Raw genomic sequence first — 17,009 nt, forward strand, 5'->3', positions numbered from 1 at the left:
CTAAAAGCAGCTTCAACCTGTTTGGTTCAGACTTGAGGTACAACCAGTTGACAGGCTGTGTCGGTCTCATTGTTTAGTCCACACCTGAGTTTGATTGACAGCTTTCACACTGGCCTAAATAAACCAAACCGGTCCGCACCAAAGTTCATTGGAAACTTTTAAAGATAAACAATGTTGCATAGCAAAAACTAATGGATAGAATTGAATGTATACATGGAGTGTTTCACAAGTCTCTTATTTGTCGTTTCCTCACTCCTCGTTTCTTGCTTGAACCAGAAGTTGTTGATAAATAAGAGTCAAAACTAAAGAAATATTTAAAATCTGATGTGTTATACATTATAGAGTACTACTATGTTGTGATATGTCTAAAATTTCATTCATAGTGGTCTTCAAAAGGTCTTAAAAAGTTTTAATGAAACCTGCGGAAACCCTGCACTAGAAGTGTCGCACTATTTCAGAAGCAAATCTACAATCACATCCGTCAGCGTAACGTTAGCCTCCATCACTCACCTACTGTATGTAACATTAAACATCCTGCTGTGACCCGAGAGAGTGCAGTGAAAAACTGGATGCTTAGAAAGGCTGGTATGAATGTTTTCATGAGTAAAAGTGATGAGGGCTGTTTTTAATTATTATTCAAGTCATGTAATTGACGTGACAAATTAACAACTCACTGTGAACACTGATTGTGAGAGCTACTCTTCTTAGCTCCGGTAGGCTCCAGTCACCTTATGTTTTGTTCTGTGGTGCTGCAGTGTTTTGAACAGAGGAGCTGCAGAGTGCCCTCTGGTGGGCAAACTATGCAACACTCTTGACCTGAGGGATGGATCTGACTCTTTCTTGTTTAATAGTCATATATCGGCTGTTATAAAGACCGATGCAGATATATCTGCAAGTAGCTAATATCAGCCGATAATATCTGTGAAACGATAAATCGCTTGGGCTCTAGGTCTGAGCAACAAAAGCCCCACAAACAACTTTCTACATTTATTAGAAAGATTTTTCTTTTATTTCTCCCATTAACTTTTATTATGGAGACAATTAAAGTCAGAGAATTGGAGAGTCTGTCAGCAAGAAACACGTTTTACATAATTTGTCATTTCTATTCAGTCACATGTGAGGCTGATCATTCCTGTGTTTAGTCCAAATAGACAACAATAAAACATACTAAAATCGTAGCCTAAGGAGTCGGACTAGTCACTAAACTGCACTAAAGTCTCTAATAGGGCTGTCCTCAACTAAGGATTTACATAGTTCAATCAGAATCGTCAAGTCCTGCCTATAGTCAAATCATGTATAAAGCAGCAGCTCACAGATGAACTCCGCTCTTTTCTCCCCTCTCAACAGAGCGGCACTGGACAGCGCAGCCAGAACGCCTCCATTCAGCAGAAGTCTCAGATCAACAAGTCGGCATACAACAGCTACAACTGGGGTGCAAACTAACAACATCCCCCCCCCCCTGTTGACAGAAGCAAGAAGGGGGCTCATCACTCCTTCTGCCAACTGTCTCCACATATAAACTCCCTCTTCCTCCTGCAGAGATTCCCTCCCCAGTCTCTTGGCCCAGCACTCCTGCAGCTCTGACTGCGGTCAGAGGAGGTGCTGTGCTGAGAGAATGAGCACTGTAATGATGCATGGATGGGGAGGGAGGGAGGGAACAGGAGGGGCTTAGAAGAGAGTGGAGATCGGAAGTAGATGGTTATAGAAATACACCGCCAAGAGGTGAAATATTGCGTGTTGGGAATTTGTATCGTGTTAATCCCCCCCCGACCCCCCCCCACCCCCCCATTTTTCTTTCACTTGTATGTAACATAGAACTGTTTTCTAAAAGAATGAATGTTTCCTGTATGGTCGTCGTTTTTTTTTTTTTTTTTTTTTTTATTCTCTTGCTGATGGGGAGGAATGAAGTTAATATCTGAAGGTGGGGGGACAGGCTGGTTTTGTATTTCTCTCCCCCTGTCAATTTTGGTGGAAACTCTTCCCTCCCACACAAATACCCAAACACAATAATTAGCTTAATTGCTGTTGTATTTTTGTTTTGTTTTTCATTTTTATGTCATTTTAAGTTTGAAAAAAACAATTCTCAAAAATTGGTAGAGTTGTGAAGTTTATTTTTTACCAAATATAGATATATTATATATAAAGACATATAAGCAAGCTCTCACTGGCTTGGACTGTGAGGAAAGTGTGTTTGTCATGTGACTGCGTGCATGTTTGTACACACGGGGGGGCCACGGGTTGTGTACTGTGCTTTGTTTTCTGCCTAGCACAGGATTTTTCATTATCCAACACTTGTACAGTAACTGTGTTCCCATGAATTATAAGTATGTCCCACCCCTTCTGCAAGAGATTTTGAGTGATTTCCAAGGCCAATACACACCCAGTCTGCCTTCCAGTGTGTTTTTATTTTGTTTCTGAGGCCCCCCCACCTCCTCCCTGCTCCACCACCTGTCCCCCATTATAAGGAAACCTGAAACATTGAATACTGATGGACAGAATTGTACTATGTTTTTTTTTTTTTTTTTTTTTTTTTTTGTCAGTGATTTTTTTTTTTTCTTTTTGTACTGTGCGTTTTAAAATTTAAATGGATAAACTTGTCTTGTACATATATAAAAAAAACACAAGTACTGTAGTTCCTGTTTGTTCGATGGCTTTCTCCTTTTTCTTCTCAAATCCTTGCAGACTTGTTAGCTTTTTGTTTCATATATTTTTTTTATTTTGTAAAAATATATAAATATTAAGTAAATAAACAGGAAAAAGACATTTTCATCATTTTGGATGTGAATGTCTTTTAAGAAACTATTTGTTTCTCATGTGGCTTGTAAATACAGCAGCATCTCTTTCAACAGTTTGACAGTGATGCCGTGGGGGTGTGGCTTAAGGCTGGCCTTGATTCATCTGACAGCTTGAAACGTTAATTCACAGATTCTTGATATCGGCAGAACAATGAATTGACAAACTGTGAGGAGCTTGTACCATCAAGTGTTTGGCACAGCTGAAACCGTCAGACTCTGAGGTTTTAGGGGTCTGTTATAGGAGTTCTCCAAGGACTCCAGGGGATCAGTATTACCAAATTAAACTCCAATAATAACCTTTGTGATTGACACTTTACTGCTGAACAGGTTGGACTGGCTAAATGTCAAGGATGTCACCGAAATACGTTCAGATTTCCTAAAGAATTGCCTTATACTGCCAAATGTATATCTTCATTCAGAGTAATCACGTCAACATGCAGCCTTGCTGGAGATAAACATGTCTTTCTGTCCTTAATGTGGGGTTGTAGCAGAGGCATTATCAGTGGTAACTTGAAAAGCAGTGGTGGCACGTTTACTTAATTTAATCAAGTAGGGAAACTGTTATGCTACTGTATACTTTTACTCCACCAAATTTCAGAAGGGAAATATTAATTAAATGTACTGGATTCAAAAAGTAACAGTTGCTAGTTACTTTACAGAATAAGATAAATTTTGAATGTGGCATTAAATAAAGGCTCTTAAGTTCTTTCACTGCTACTGAAAAACTTCACTTTGAGTGACTGATCAGTATTCAAAAAGCTGACTAAGTCAAGAAAACCGATCTGTATTTTGCAAAAAAAGGGAGGTTGCATTCAGTCAAACGTCTGAGCTAAAAATGCCTAATTAACCCATTCCTTTATTCATTTCACAATGAGCTATCACAATGCCGTACGTTTTGTGGTGCACAATCCAAACGCTGCCATTGTGAAATGTATTGGTGTACTGCACTGAACGCTAACTGGTACCCTACAACATTTGATATGCCGAATTATGCATCTACGCATGCATGTCCTCTTTAGGTCCTTTTAAGACACTTTGCTGTGCTCATTGGTCAAACGGCGTTATCACCACATTTACTGAATGTCAAGGAATGGTACTTCTACTAAGTGTATTAAAATATTAAAGACTAAACGTTCATAAAATATATACTTCGAATCATTTAACACCATTGATGGACCCCACAAAGAATATTATAGCGTTTAAAAGCAGTATTTGGAGGTGCATGCAATTCTCTGCAGGCAGGCAAAACTCGGCATAACACCGGCGTTATGAGGCGCGTTGGACCTTTTCGCCGGATGGTTGGCGATTGAACACCGTTGCCAGGAAACCGCAGTCCGGTGGTGGAACAATGTTCTTTTGTATAAATTATATTTTATTTTAATCTAAATTATAAAACACAAATACAAAACTATGGTAAGTCATATACAGAAAGGGTCACACGGTATGATGAACTTCAACATTCAGTAGGTTATATAGCAATAAAACAAAGGACAGTATAATTTACATTGTATACATTGATTTTCCCCTCTAAACCAGATACAGGTGGTGGAATAGGTATTGAGATCCTTTATCAATCCTTTATTTTTACGCTGTAAAAATACTCCATTACCAAGAAAAAGTACATTCAGATTTTTACTGAAGTAAACATTCAGACCTATTACCATCAAAATGTTTAAGGTAATAAAAGTAAATGCAGCACAATGGTCTATTATATTTCACTACTGACCTTGTATAAATTTTTTAACGTTGTAGTGGGTTGAGATGCAGAGTTTATCTGCTATATATAGTTCCATCAACAACAATAGATCATATTTTATATGTTCATGTTTTAATGTAGAAGCTTTATCTGCAAAATAAATAAAGTCAGATAAATGTAGTTAAGTAAAAAGCTAAATTCCCTTTAAAAATATGTGAAGTAGAAGTATCTCAACTTGTATAAACCTACTGTATTACTTCACATCATTGACGACAGCTTATAAACCCGGACAATTTGAATTGTTTAAACCCCTCAACATTTTCCATTGCTAACATTAGCATTTCAAATGTAAAATCAGCAGGCGCCTGAGTGTGGGCTGTTATTTCTGCTGCGTGTTTCTTGTATTGTTTACGGTAACGCAGCGCGCACACGACTGGTTGCTGAAGTATCTGTAACACTTTACGACACTGTTGACAACTGAGGCGTTTGTTGTGTTCAGTGCTGTTGGTGGATCTGTTTTTTTCAGTTATGATTTAGTTTTCTCTGAAAGCTGTCATCAAATGAGTGTTTTTGATTTATTTCGCGGCTTCTTCGGTGTACCTGGAGGCCATTATCGTGGCCGACGGTAAGTTTATGGAGTAAAAGTCAAGTAACGTTACGCAGCTGTCACTCAGCTAAGCTAACAGAGGTTCGCTAATTTGGTAACCTTGATACATTGCACGCTGTTTGTTACCAGTTAGGTAATGAAAACAGCTTTAGCGACAAGATTAGTGTCAGGATGACCACAGGGGTCCCTCGGCTAATATGGTTGCTGTTTTATTTTGGGTAAGAGTGACCTCAGGATTAATACGATTGAGTACTTTTAGATCTATTAACGTAACTGTTAAGATAGTTGACATCACGCTAGCAAAACCAAAGCAAGATTTGATCGTGAATGTACACCACGAATACTCAATCAGTTTTACTTACTGTAACGTATCAGGGACCCCTTCTTCGATGCCATGACTCATGATGACGACGATGAAGATGATGATGATGAAGAAGATGGATTCTACTATGATGGGTTCCGGGGAGACCAGCAGGACCCCTTTGACAGTGCCTGGAGGTTTGGCTTCAGCTTAGGTCCCGACGGGATGAGGATCCAGGAGCCTCCGGTGTTTGGCCACGTCTTCAGAGAGATGGAAGAGATCTTCTCCCAGCTGGGTCGCAGAGACGGACAGCCAGAGTCTGGACACTTCGGTATGAAAACTGAGCCATGATCCAGTACGTTACTGGTTTTCTTTGCCCTAGAACATTTTCAGGGCCTTTAAAACTTAATTTTGACACAATGAACTATCTTCACGACAGGACCTCAAGATCAGGTCTTGAAACAGTACACACCTTTCTGAAGACCCTCATCATGTCAGTTGATATTGTGTTTTCGTGGTGCATTTACAGACATAAATGTTCAATTAAATTAGAGTTAGCACAAACCAGTTTACACACAGTCATCCTGGAGGCCCCCCTGGTCAGTTGCCTGCTTTGCCCTGTCGGTAATCTAGCTTTAAGATTACCAACAGGTCATCAGTCAGTCAATTGCAATTCTCAGTTGTAGATTCAGTCGGTGTGTTCATTATGTTCTAGGTGTTCCCAGTATCATGCCACCACCTCAGGACAGAGCAGAGAGGGGTGGAGGTGGTTCCAGTGGGAACCCCCTGAGAGACTTTATGCTCAAATCTGATGATGACAATCCACAAGGACTCCAAGCAGGGCCATCAACAGAGCCCAGATATGATGGCCGCCCTTTCTATGAGTCACCAGAATTTCCCAGTTCGCCATTCAGCAGCTGGAAGCCTTTTTCGAAGGTGAATAAGATATTCGCTCCTACTTCCAGACTTTATTTCTATGGTAACATGGAGTGTTACTGTTTACTGTTATGTATTAACTTTCTTATGGTTTAACAGTTTAATGATATTTGGAAGAGGGGGCCACAGAAAGCTCCTGAGGAGGAGCGCAAAGAAGACAGAGGTAGGTGATGTTTTTAATCCTTCAGTAAAGTTTTGTTTTGTGTGTTCCAACTGATTTCCCCATTCCTGTCCCATTCTAGATCTGGACTCTGCAGTCTCCTCTGGGGGCCTGGATCAGATTCTGACACCACCTGCTGGTCAGGCACCGAACCAACCCAGGACGCGATCATTCTTCCAGTCAGTCATGGTCAGCAAGGTGGTGAAACCTGATGGGGTGAGAGAAACAGTTTATCTTGATTTTAGTATAAATCATTTATTCATATACTCCCACAGCAGATCTTTAGGGTTCTGAGAAATGATTCTTATATAATATCATATATAAATCAATCTTACACCAGAAAATAAATTAACTATTTATACATTGTGAATTTATGTTTTTTTATTTCTGGTTTGATGTCTGTCAGACAGTAGAGGAGAGGCGAACAGTCAGAGACAGCCAAGGCAATGAAGAGACCACAGTGACTCGCTCAGGAGGCCCTGGTAGCCCGGAGGGACCAGACCATCACACTGGACGTGTCAGACCAGGTCAGTCCATTTATGTTGTAAAGGTATTTTGATCTATCTAATTGCTTGATCTAGTTCTTATGCATTCTTGTGTTTATTTCAGGTGGTCAAAATCCATTTTCGGACATGCGGGACGATGATTCAGTATTCTCCAAGTTCTTTGGAGGGTTTAAATAAAATGCAAAAGTATATTCTCTCGACTGGTTGACTGTAGCTTTTGTTCCCTGAAAACATTTTAGTGTGAGTGTTTTTCCACAGCTGTGAGTTTGCATATTTGTAGGATCTATGTACAGAACACTTGCATGACCTACAATTGCCAAATGAATGTGCTGGAATAGGGTCTCTTGCCAGATGCTGGGGTTTCCAACTCACAACATAGACTAAAAGCTGCCAATCCCGAAGACTAGCAATTTTCACTTGAGACACATCACTTAAACAATTCACAATTGCATATTTTACTTTTGAATTTTCTTGTAGGATAAGCGTGTGTGTGTGTGTGTGTGTGTGTGATATTTCGAATAAAGAGTCTTAATATACAGTATTTAAACCCTTGTTATTTGCCTGTTGTTTTTGACCACTTTCAACACAACTTCTAAAATAAGAAATGGCACCGTCTTAAAAGTAAGTGAATTCACTATAAATAAAAACGCGTGGTTCAATTCAATACATTTAGAGGTTTTGTTGCTACAGCCTTACTACATCTGGGCTTAGCTTATGATGGCTAATGTTGGCAGATTTTAATGTGAGCAAACTTTAGATTTACAGAGTCAGTTTGCCGAATTAGCAAAAGTTAGTGTCACTTTTAACATGATTTGTTTACAGTTATTATTTTACCAATTTTAAGTTAATGCTTTGGTTTCAGGAACTAGCAAACACTACAGTCTTTAGTTTATTTGACAAGATAAAACACATGTATGATCAATGACTTGCATGTGAAGAAATTGTCAAGGATAACGCGAAAAAGTCTAGGACTTATTTCCATTGTGGTCCTTGATGTTCCATCGGCCATAGTAAGGTGATATCAGGTGTCAGAAGTACGGGGCACATATAATTACAATACATACTTTACAATGGCTCCTTGAACTGGCAGCCATTGTAACTCTTAAAATTGTTCTGATTACACAATGTGAAATACATAATCATCTACTATTTAAATGATGTCAGACAATTTAAATTCACATTAATATGTAATAGAATGAGCCTATAGCATGGGACAAATAGGAAGCAAGTCCCAAACTATTTTGTGTGTATGCATAAATGCTTAACCTTGGATTGCAGATCCTGCCTTTGTACTACTACTACTTAACTCACATAGTCCAAAAAGGGCAACCTCATCCAGTTTCATTTATATTAATTTTATTTTTGTAGCCTTGTTTTGCGGGGGACGATGTAACTTAATGATCGGGTTGGGGTGTGTGTCTGTCCTCCACCTGTAGCTTTTATCCTTCCCAGTAACATTCAGTGATTTTTAGGGGAATACAAATATGTATATATGTACACTCAGACAAATGCTATTGCAGTGTATGATTGTGGTCCATTGTGCCAGGATAGTTTGTGCAGCAAGGACAGCTTTGTCAGCTTGTGGTATAGAGAAGTGAAACAAAGTGGTTTGGACAGAGCAGCTGTAAAATGTGTAGTGAATAAACTGGAGGACATTGAACAAGTTGGTTTAGGTTGAATTTAAAATACAATGTTTACTACTGTCATATTGCCGTACTGGAAGGAATTTCAAACATTTGATGCCAGTGAACTGAAGTGAAACGTGACGTAATCAAAACACTGACAGTAAACGCAGCTTGTCCAGTTCTTGTCATTTCTTTGCACGCCATCCTGTTTCTACCAAGCTGATAACAGTCTTGATCTCTCCAAATTGGAATTGAGCCTTATCAGCCGCTCATCACTTAAGCTCTTTTATCAAAGCGTGACTGCATTCCACATCTTCTCATCTCCCCATCTTATTTAGCTTATTCCCCTTCTTCTTCTTCTCCTCCCCTGCCCTTTCTCCTTTCTCAGTCCTTCTCAAAAATGGACCTCTATATAAGGCGTAGAGGCATAGGTCAGGTTTGTGGTTTCCACATGCTTTATCTGAGATGTCTTTGATACGGAAAGAACATTAACTGATGTTCAGTTTAAAAGAAAAAGAAACATACTTTCATGCGTGAGATATCAAAAGGTCTCATTGCTCTTGTCGTGTTCTGTCAAATCTGCCCTCATGAGGGGAGTGGAGATAATTGTAGTTTTGAGTTTTGCTTGGAAAAATAGGCAGTACACTCTACTTCAGAAAGAACCGTCCTTGCACAACATTTTCATAAACATAGGATTTATACAACGTAGTATCCTCACGCAGCTACTAACATATTTGTGCTCCTGTGTGGACAGTAAAGCATTAAAAGTCATCAATTCCCATTAATAAGAATTTCCAATCTTTTACAGGTTCAGCTTTTTCAAGGTGAACCTTCCCTGCTATCTAAACTCATTTCCATCCTCTGCCCTAACTTTACAACTTAATCAATGATCTGAGGCCTTATAGAACTAGATAATGATATCTAGAAATCATTGTAGATAACAGAGTCCTGACACTGGCTGAACCAAAGAAAGGTGCCTTTAATTTTCAAATGTTGTATGAATGTAGCAGAAAACAGGGCTTCCAAAAGGCCAACATAGAAACAACATAAAGAACATTTGAGCAACACACCTGTTTTTAAGCCTGTAATGTGCAGAAATCACCAGAAAGTGCAATCAGAAATCAAGATGAGCATGAGGTGGGCTTAGATTTACATGCAGATAAATAATAAAAAAAGATTTATTAGCTAATTCCAGTGTTAGCATTTTTCTTGCTGCCTTATGTAGTCCAATTGTCCCCACTTTATTTGACATAGATACCTGTATCCATGTCAAATAAAGTGTTCAGCTTCAGCTGTCAGTGGATTTTTGACAACCCTTGATTGTCATTAATATGTGCCCATTTCTGTATGAGCACTTTTGTTGATTTATGTGCATTCAGCTGTTTCTTGGTACCTGTTACTAGGTTAAAAAAAAAAGAAGCTTGTGAATGATCAGAAAGTGCAATGCAGGATGCATGTGTAGCATATTCATGCTGTTTCCCCTTCATTCACATTCTTCCTCTGGTTTTCCCTTTTAGAAGGTAGGTTATTTTCACAGGTAACCAATAGGTTTGTAAGACTTTTAAACTTATTCTACAGAGGCTTTTAGACCATAAAGTAAAGATGAAATATCTTTTATGAGACTTGATTATACTATACCTATACATGTCATCTCCTATCCTGTGTCATTAATTTGATGGTCATACCTGAACTGAACTAAATTTGCAGTGATTTACTCCACTGTTGGCACCAGTTGAAAGGTCCAACAAAATTGAGGGTGTATAAAATAGATACACTTGATATGAATCACATGAATAATAAACATAAAAAATCTACAGTATAAATGTTGTTGCTTATCTGTTTCATGTCTGTGAGATAAGTAATGACTCTTATCACAACTTACAGTGATAAAGGTCCAAGCATGTGGTTCTAGCCAAAGAGAGATCCAGCTCTCATCATCTTTATTATTCTGTGGTAATTTATACTGCTGCAATGCTGCACATAAAACATGTTGTTACAAATAAACAAAATACGTTGTGAATCAAGAAAGATATATACTTTGCTTGACCTTTTGTAAACACTTTAGGTTTCAGATGAAGAATGCTGAGCTGTTAGGGTCAGATCCTGTTTGCATAAAAAAAAATAAAATAAAAATAAATGTATTAACCAATCAAATGATAAGAACAATCAGAGCCAATTCCGATCAGGTGAGACCACAGCAAACTGACCGAAGGGTGCAAGGCCAGTTCTGTGTAGAGTAGAGGAGAGTATTTTTCATCCAGTAAGGATCAGGATATCTTACAAAATAAACTATTTTCCTCTCATGCATGCTCACAAACACCACCACCACCTCCGGCCGATACCATAAAGTGTGTGACGTATCCTACAGCTCAAGTATGAAAGGGCAAACTCTGCTCAGTGAGGCAGGCAGACTGTGCAGTGCTGTGCGGGTCAGATCCACCTGATGACAGCGTCCCCGCTCTGAATGTTCACCTGTGGCTGGATGGTGCAGAGGATGGAGAGGCTGTTGAGAAAGTGTCAGATCAGAAACAAACTGGTCAGGGAGTGCATGGCTGAATGCCTCGGAGTCTACGTGCTGATTGTGAGTATTTAAAAAAAATCTAAACTTAAGTTAGTTGCATGAGACACCCTTAAGGTATATTTAAGAGAGGTTGACCATGTGTATCTTTTTATAATGCATGCACTTTTTACGTAAAGCAAAAGATTCACTCTTTAAGTCAATGCCAATACTTAGTGTGCTTCAGTATTTAAAATGCCTCAACAAAAACCTGCTGAGGCAAAGTCATAGGCTAGTAGATGCAGCCTTTTGCATTTAATTGAAGCTGTAAAATGCAGAAAATGTGATTTTCTTCTCTACCAGTTCATCCTGTAAGTCTCACTTGTAAAGTAAACTCAACATCAACAGAGTTTTTTCCTAAAACAATTACATGCTCACTCTCCATGTTTTGTTAGTTAATCCACACAATGGATAACCAAGGACTTTGGCCTGAAAGAAAGAGAGATACAGAATGAAAGAGGGGGTGCCAGTGAGCGAGTGAGTGAGTGGGAGGATGGGTAAGGTGACGGGTGGAGGATAAAGAATGAGGGTGGCGAAAATGTTGCTCATCAGTGATTTGTAATAAGCAGGGATGTTTGTTCGTCTCTGCTGGCTGGAAAGTGAGCATTTACAACACAAATCATAAAGCAAGTTCCTTAGCAATCAAGTTCATAAAAAAGGAGATTATATTCCAAGGCAACGCTGTTTGTTTTGCTTATCTGTGCCAGAACTTTTCTGTGTAAAGCGTAAATAAGTCATGCAGATTGTTTTTCAGGTTGGTTTATGTTTCTTCCACTAATACGGCTCTTCATCTCATGTAATTGCAGCTGTTTGGATGTGGCTCCGTTGCCCAGGTGACCACAACGCAAGATAAGAAGGGGCAGTACCTGTCAATCAATCTGGGATTTGCTCTGGGAGTGACATTTGGGGTCTTTGTATCTCGTGGAGTCTCAGGTGAGGCATTGTATGAAAGTTATTTGAGAGGTGAGGGGGGCTAAACCTTCTGTTTCTACTGTAAAAAAAAAAAAATCCATAAAGACTAACTCCACTAATTTAACACAACAACGTCTGTTTACAGGGGTTGTGGAGTTACTGCAAATGTGAAATATGTAAAAAGCCTTTTGTGGCTCCAGAGGGAGCTGTGTGAAGTGTGATAAACTACACTGCTCAAAAAAAAAAGAAAAAAGGGGAACACTAAAATAACACATCCTAGATCTGAATGAATGAAATAATCTCATTAAATACTCCTTTCTTTACATAGTTGAATGTGCTGACAACAAAATCACAAAAATTATCAATGGAAATCAAATTTATCAACCCATGGAGGTCTGGATTTGGAGTCACACTCAAAATCAAAGTGGAAAACCACACTACAGGCCAATCAACTTTGATGTAATGTCCTTAAAACAAGTCAAAATGAGGCTCAGTAGTGTGTGTGGCCTCCACATGCCTGTATGACCTCCCTACAACACCTGGGCATGCTCCTGATGAGGTGGCGGATGGTCCCCTGAGGGATCTCCTCCCAGACCTGGACTAAAGCATCTGCCAACTCCTGGACAGTCTGTGGTGCAACGTGGCGTTGGTGGATGGAGCGAGACATGATGTCCCAGATGTGCTCAATTGGTTTCAGGTCTGTGGAACGGGCGGGCCAGTCCTTAGCATCAATGCCTTCCTCTTGCAGGAACTGCTCACACACTCCAGCCATATGAGGTCTAGCATTGTCTTGCATTAGGAGGAACCCAGGGCCAACCACACCAGCATATGGTCTCACAAGGGGTCTGAGGATCTCATCTCGGTACCTAATGGCCCACCGCCAAACTGGTCATGCTGGAGGATGTTGCAGGCAGCAGAACGTTCTCCACGGCGTCTCCAGACTCTCTCACGTCTGTCACATGTGCTCAGTGTGAACCATCCTGGATGAGCTGCACTACCTGAGCCACTTGTGTGGGTTGTAGACTCCGTCTCAAGCTACCACTAGAGTGAAAGCACCGCCAGCATTCAAAAGTGACCAAAACATCAGCCAGGAAGCATAGGAACTGAGAAGTGGTCTGTGGTCACCACCTGCAGAACCACTCCTTTATTGGGGGTGTCTTGCTAATTGCCTATAATTTCCACCTGTTGTCTATTCCATTTGCACAACAGCATGTGAAATTGATTGTCAATCATTGTTGCTTCCTAAGTGGCCAGTTTGATTTCACAGGAGTGTGATTGACTTGGAGTTATATTGTGTTGTTTGATTTGATCTTTTTTTAAACTGCACATGGTGAGTCCGACAGTGTTATGAGAGTAATGCTAAACTGATGGAGTACTCCTTTTAAAGGAACTTCCAATGTGTGCCACAAATGTATACATTAAAAATGCATATGGCACTTTTAAGAACTATGGTCTTTTCGATCTATTTATTTAAATATTAACTATACAGCAGGCAGACTAAAATACAAATGTAGGACATTAAAAACTCTTCCAAAATAAGTTAAGATTAACCTGCCTGCAGCCAAAAGGAAAAAAAAGAACAACTCCCTCTTTGTCTGACCCCTTCTTTACCCCTAATAATGTTGTACAACAACAGAAATATGCAGATTGTAGATTATCGGTGTGTTTTCATCCATAAGGCGCCCATCTGAACCCGGCTGTATCTCTGAGCTTGTGCATGTTGGGCAGACACCCCTGGATAAAGCTACCTTTCTACGTCTTCTTTCAAGTGTTTGGAGCATTTCTGGCAGCAGCCACGGTTGGCCTTCAGTACTATGGTAAGTTTTCAGCAATGCTGCAATAAGAAATGTTCTATAGGTTCACAGTTAGAGTTCATATTGGGTTGCCACTTTTTTTCTCATTGTCAACAAATCTCATAAAAAGACCAAGACCAACAGTTTTGCAGTGTCTGTGGCATTCAGCCCCAAGCCCATTCTTTCCTACTCAAGAAAGACAGGTCACAAGTATTGTTTAATTCTCTGAAAAGGCAAAACAATTTCCAAAAGCAGATAGGCACTGTAGTCAGCCTGGACCCTCACCAGTTTGCTTTCAGAACCAATAGACACACAGAGGATGCCATCTCCCCTGCCCTCCACTCAGCCCTCACACACCTTGACAAAAACAACACCTACATCAGAATGATGTGTGTTGATTTCTGCTCAGCGTTCAACACAATCTCCCCCATGAAACTGATCAGCAAACATAGCACTCTGGGCTTGAGTACAACACTCTGCAACTGGATATTGGACTTCCTCACAAGCAGACCCCAGATAATTCAGATTGGCGGTTACCCCCTCCTCTTCATGCTGTACACCCACAACTGTTTTCCCTGACATGGAGAGAGCTCTGTCGGGAAGTTTGTGGACAACACCGCCATCATCGGTCAGATTTTTAACAATGATGAGACTTCATATCAAGAAATCTCACATCTCTAAGAGGCATTAAAAAGTTGTCTTTGAAAAAAATAAAGCTCAAAAACAGCTGTATTTCTTAAGCAAAATTCCTGTTCCAAGTTCTTGTTAACTTTTACAATACAAAACATCACTAACTGGTATGTGCACAGCCCAGAACCGGAGGGCTCTGCAGCGGGTGAATAAAAACGCTCAGAAGATCATTGGTACCCATCTACAGAGCATCAGTGATATCGGTGAGGTGAGGTGCCAAATGACAGTACCCACCCTAGCCACAGCCTGTTCACCCTGCTGCCATCTGGCAAGAAATATAGAAGTATCTGCTGTCATACCACCAGACTTCAAATAGTTTTATTTCTATGACTCATTATATTCAACCATCCACTGTTTATCATTTGTGATTAAAAAAATATATATTTGTTGACAACAAAAATATAGAATATCACTAGAAATGTGCTTTAATGTTAGTGTAGTATGAATAGATGTCTGGTAATAGTACACGTTTGTATGTGTTTTTGCATGTGTGATGAGATGCCATCTGGGCGTACAGCGGAGGTGAGCTGACAGTGACGGGTCCCACTGCCACAGCAGGCATATTCTCCACCTACCCAGCTGACTACCTCAGTGTGTGGGGAGGGGTTGTTGACCAGGTCAGATACAGTCACTCCCATCAGGGTGAAGTAATTTTAAATGTCACTTGAATCTGTCGAGCCAAAACACCAAAACTCAGTCAGGTTTGAACATCATAAGTTATGTACTGGAACTTGATCTCACCACTATGCACACCAGTTCCAGTGTGTGAATACTTTGGCCCTGTTATTCAGGTGATAGGCACAGCTGCGCTGCTGCTGTGTGTCCTGGCTCTCGGGGACCAGAAAAACAGCTCCCTCCCTGACGGTTTTCAGCCTGTACTGGTAGGCGCAGCAGTGCTGGTTATTGGCATCTCAATGGGCTCCAACAGCGGCTATGCCCTCAACCCGGCAAGGGATTTTGGGCCTAGATTGTTCACGTACATCGCCGGCTGGGGAGTGGATGTTTTCAAGTTAGTCGTTTTTGGTATTACAAGTATTTAAACAATGGAATTATCACTTTGTTGCCCCACGTTAATGGATTTATTGATTGATATCAAGTCTGATTGTTATATCACCCTATTATTTTGCAGGGCTGGAGGTGGTTGGTGGTGGGTACCAATAGTGGCTCCATGTGTCGGGGCAATGCTGGGAACATTGATGTACGAGCTGATGATTGAAGTCCACCATCCTCCCTGGCAGGAGGCTACAGAGGGGAGAACAGGGCTCGAGCTGCAGGACCTGGAGGCAGACTGTGAAAAACCCAGTACTAAAATGTAGTGGTAAAATGACATACACACACAGTGAGGAAAATAAGTATTTGAACACCCTGCTATTTTGCATGTTCTCCCACTTAGAAATCATGGAGGGGTCTGAAATTGTCATCGTAGGTGCATGTCCACTGTCAGAGACATAATCTAAAAAAAAAATTAAATAAAATCCAGAAATCACAATGTATGATTTTTTAACTATTTATTTGTATGATACAGCTGCAAATAAGTATTTGAACACCTGAGAAAATCAATGTTAATATTTGGTACAGTAGCCTCAAACGTTTCCTGTAGTTTTTCACCAGGTTTGCACACACTGCAGGAGGGATTTTGGCCCACTCCTCCACATGGATCTTCTCTAGATCAGTCAGGTTTCTGGGCTGTCGCTGAGAAACATGGAGTTTGAGCTCCCTCCAAAGATTCTCTATTGGGTTTAGGTCTGGAGACTGGCTAGGCCACGCCAGAACCTTGACATGCTTCTTACAGAGCCACTCCTTGGTTATCCTGGCTGTGTGCTTCGGGTCATTGTCATGTTGGAAGACCCGGCCTCGACCCATCTTCAACCCTCCTTCCCTCTAACTGAGGGAAGGAGGTTGTTCCCCCAAATCTCGCAATACATGTCTCCGGTCATCCTCTCCTTAATACAGTGCAGTCGCCCTGTCCCATGTGCAGAAACACACCCCCAAAGCATGATGCTTTAGGATAATAAATGGAGTGGAAGTGGACATTTTGAAGGCAGACTAACAGGTCTTTGAGAGTCAGAATTCTAGCTGATAGACAGGTGTTCAAATACAGCAAAAATTATTTGCAGCTGTATCATAGTTAAAAAATCATACATTGTGATTTCTGGATATTTTTTTTTAGATTATGTCTCTGACAGTGGACATGCACCTACGATGACAATTTCAGACCCCTCCATGATTTCTAAGTGGGAGAACTTGCAAAATAGCAGGGTGTTCAAATACTTATTTTCCTCACTGTATATAGTAAATACTTTTTATGGTGTGATCCCCACTGAAGCTCTCTTTGTAAATGTCTGTGATTGATTTTTTGGAACACAGATTGGTTCTGATGGCAGAAAACTAGTTTTGTAGCGTAATTACACATACAACTAAATCTAGTTTC

General features: G+C 40.3%; 3 protein-coding genes across 7 annotated transcripts in view; all 3 read left to right on the forward strand.

Annotated features, from left to right (window-relative positions):
- Positions 1-3,095, forward strand: part of ubap2l (ubiquitin associated protein 2-like) — a 32,777-nt gene extending 29,682 nt beyond the window's left edge. For all 5 annotated transcript variants that reach the window (XM_038724879.1, XM_038724878.1, XM_038724882.1 and 2 more), the window contains one exon: positions 1,348-3,095. In XM_038724879.1, coding sequence (XP_038580807.1) covers positions 1,348-1,443 — 96 coding nt within the window. In that variant the 3' untranslated portion in view covers positions 1,444-3,095. The remainder of the gene's footprint in view (positions 1-1,347) is intronic.
- A 1,849-nt stretch (positions 3,096-4,944) lies between these two features.
- On the forward strand, positions 4,945-7,201 carry hax1 (HCLS1 associated protein X-1). Its single transcript, XM_038725506.1, has 7 exons — positions 4,945-5,116; positions 5,474-5,730; positions 6,115-6,335; positions 6,435-6,498; positions 6,578-6,711; positions 6,902-7,022; positions 7,105-7,201. Exons 1-7 carry the CDS (start codon positions 5,052-5,054, stop codon positions 7,176-7,178), a joined length of 936 nt encoding a protein of 311 aa, XP_038581434.1. The 5' UTR covers positions 4,945-5,051; the 3' UTR covers positions 7,179-7,201.
- A 3,785-nt stretch (positions 7,202-10,986) lies between these two features.
- On the forward strand, positions 10,987-15,918 carry aqp10b (aquaporin 10b). The gene is given in 8 exon segments (XM_038725576.1): positions 10,987-11,025; positions 11,027-11,118; positions 11,120-11,207; positions 11,990-12,116; positions 13,775-13,912; positions 15,077-15,195; positions 15,370-15,587; positions 15,708-15,918. Coding segments are annotated over 8 exon segments (993 nt in total). The 5' UTR covers positions 10,987-11,001; the 3' UTR covers positions 15,895-15,918.
- The last annotated feature ends 1,091 nt before the right edge of the window (positions 15,919-17,009 follow it).

The sequence above is a fragment of the Micropterus salmoides genome, unplaced genomic scaffold (assembly GCF_014851395.1).
Source record: "Micropterus salmoides isolate LMB-PRFRI ecotype aquatic unplaced genomic scaffold, ASM1485139v1 Ms_hic_scaffold_17, whole genome shotgun sequence".
Classification (NCBI taxonomy): Eukaryota; Metazoa; Chordata; class Actinopteri; order Centrarchiformes; family Centrarchidae; genus Micropterus; species Micropterus salmoides.

Bases quoted from the DNA above. Each gene is read 5' to 3' on its own strand.
- hax1 (XM_038725506.1), top strand. From the start codon at position 5,052: ATGAGTGTTTTTGATTTATTTCGCGGCTTCTTCGGTGTACCTGGAGGC. The intron at 5,117-5,473 runs GTAAGTTTATGG...GTAACGTATCAG, and splicing joins GGCCATTATCGTGGCCGACG to GGACCCCTTCTTCGATGCCA. The intron at 5,731-6,114 runs GTATGAAAACTG...ATTATGTTCTAG, and splicing joins GCCAGAGTCTGGACACTTCG to GTGTTCCCAGTATCATGCCA.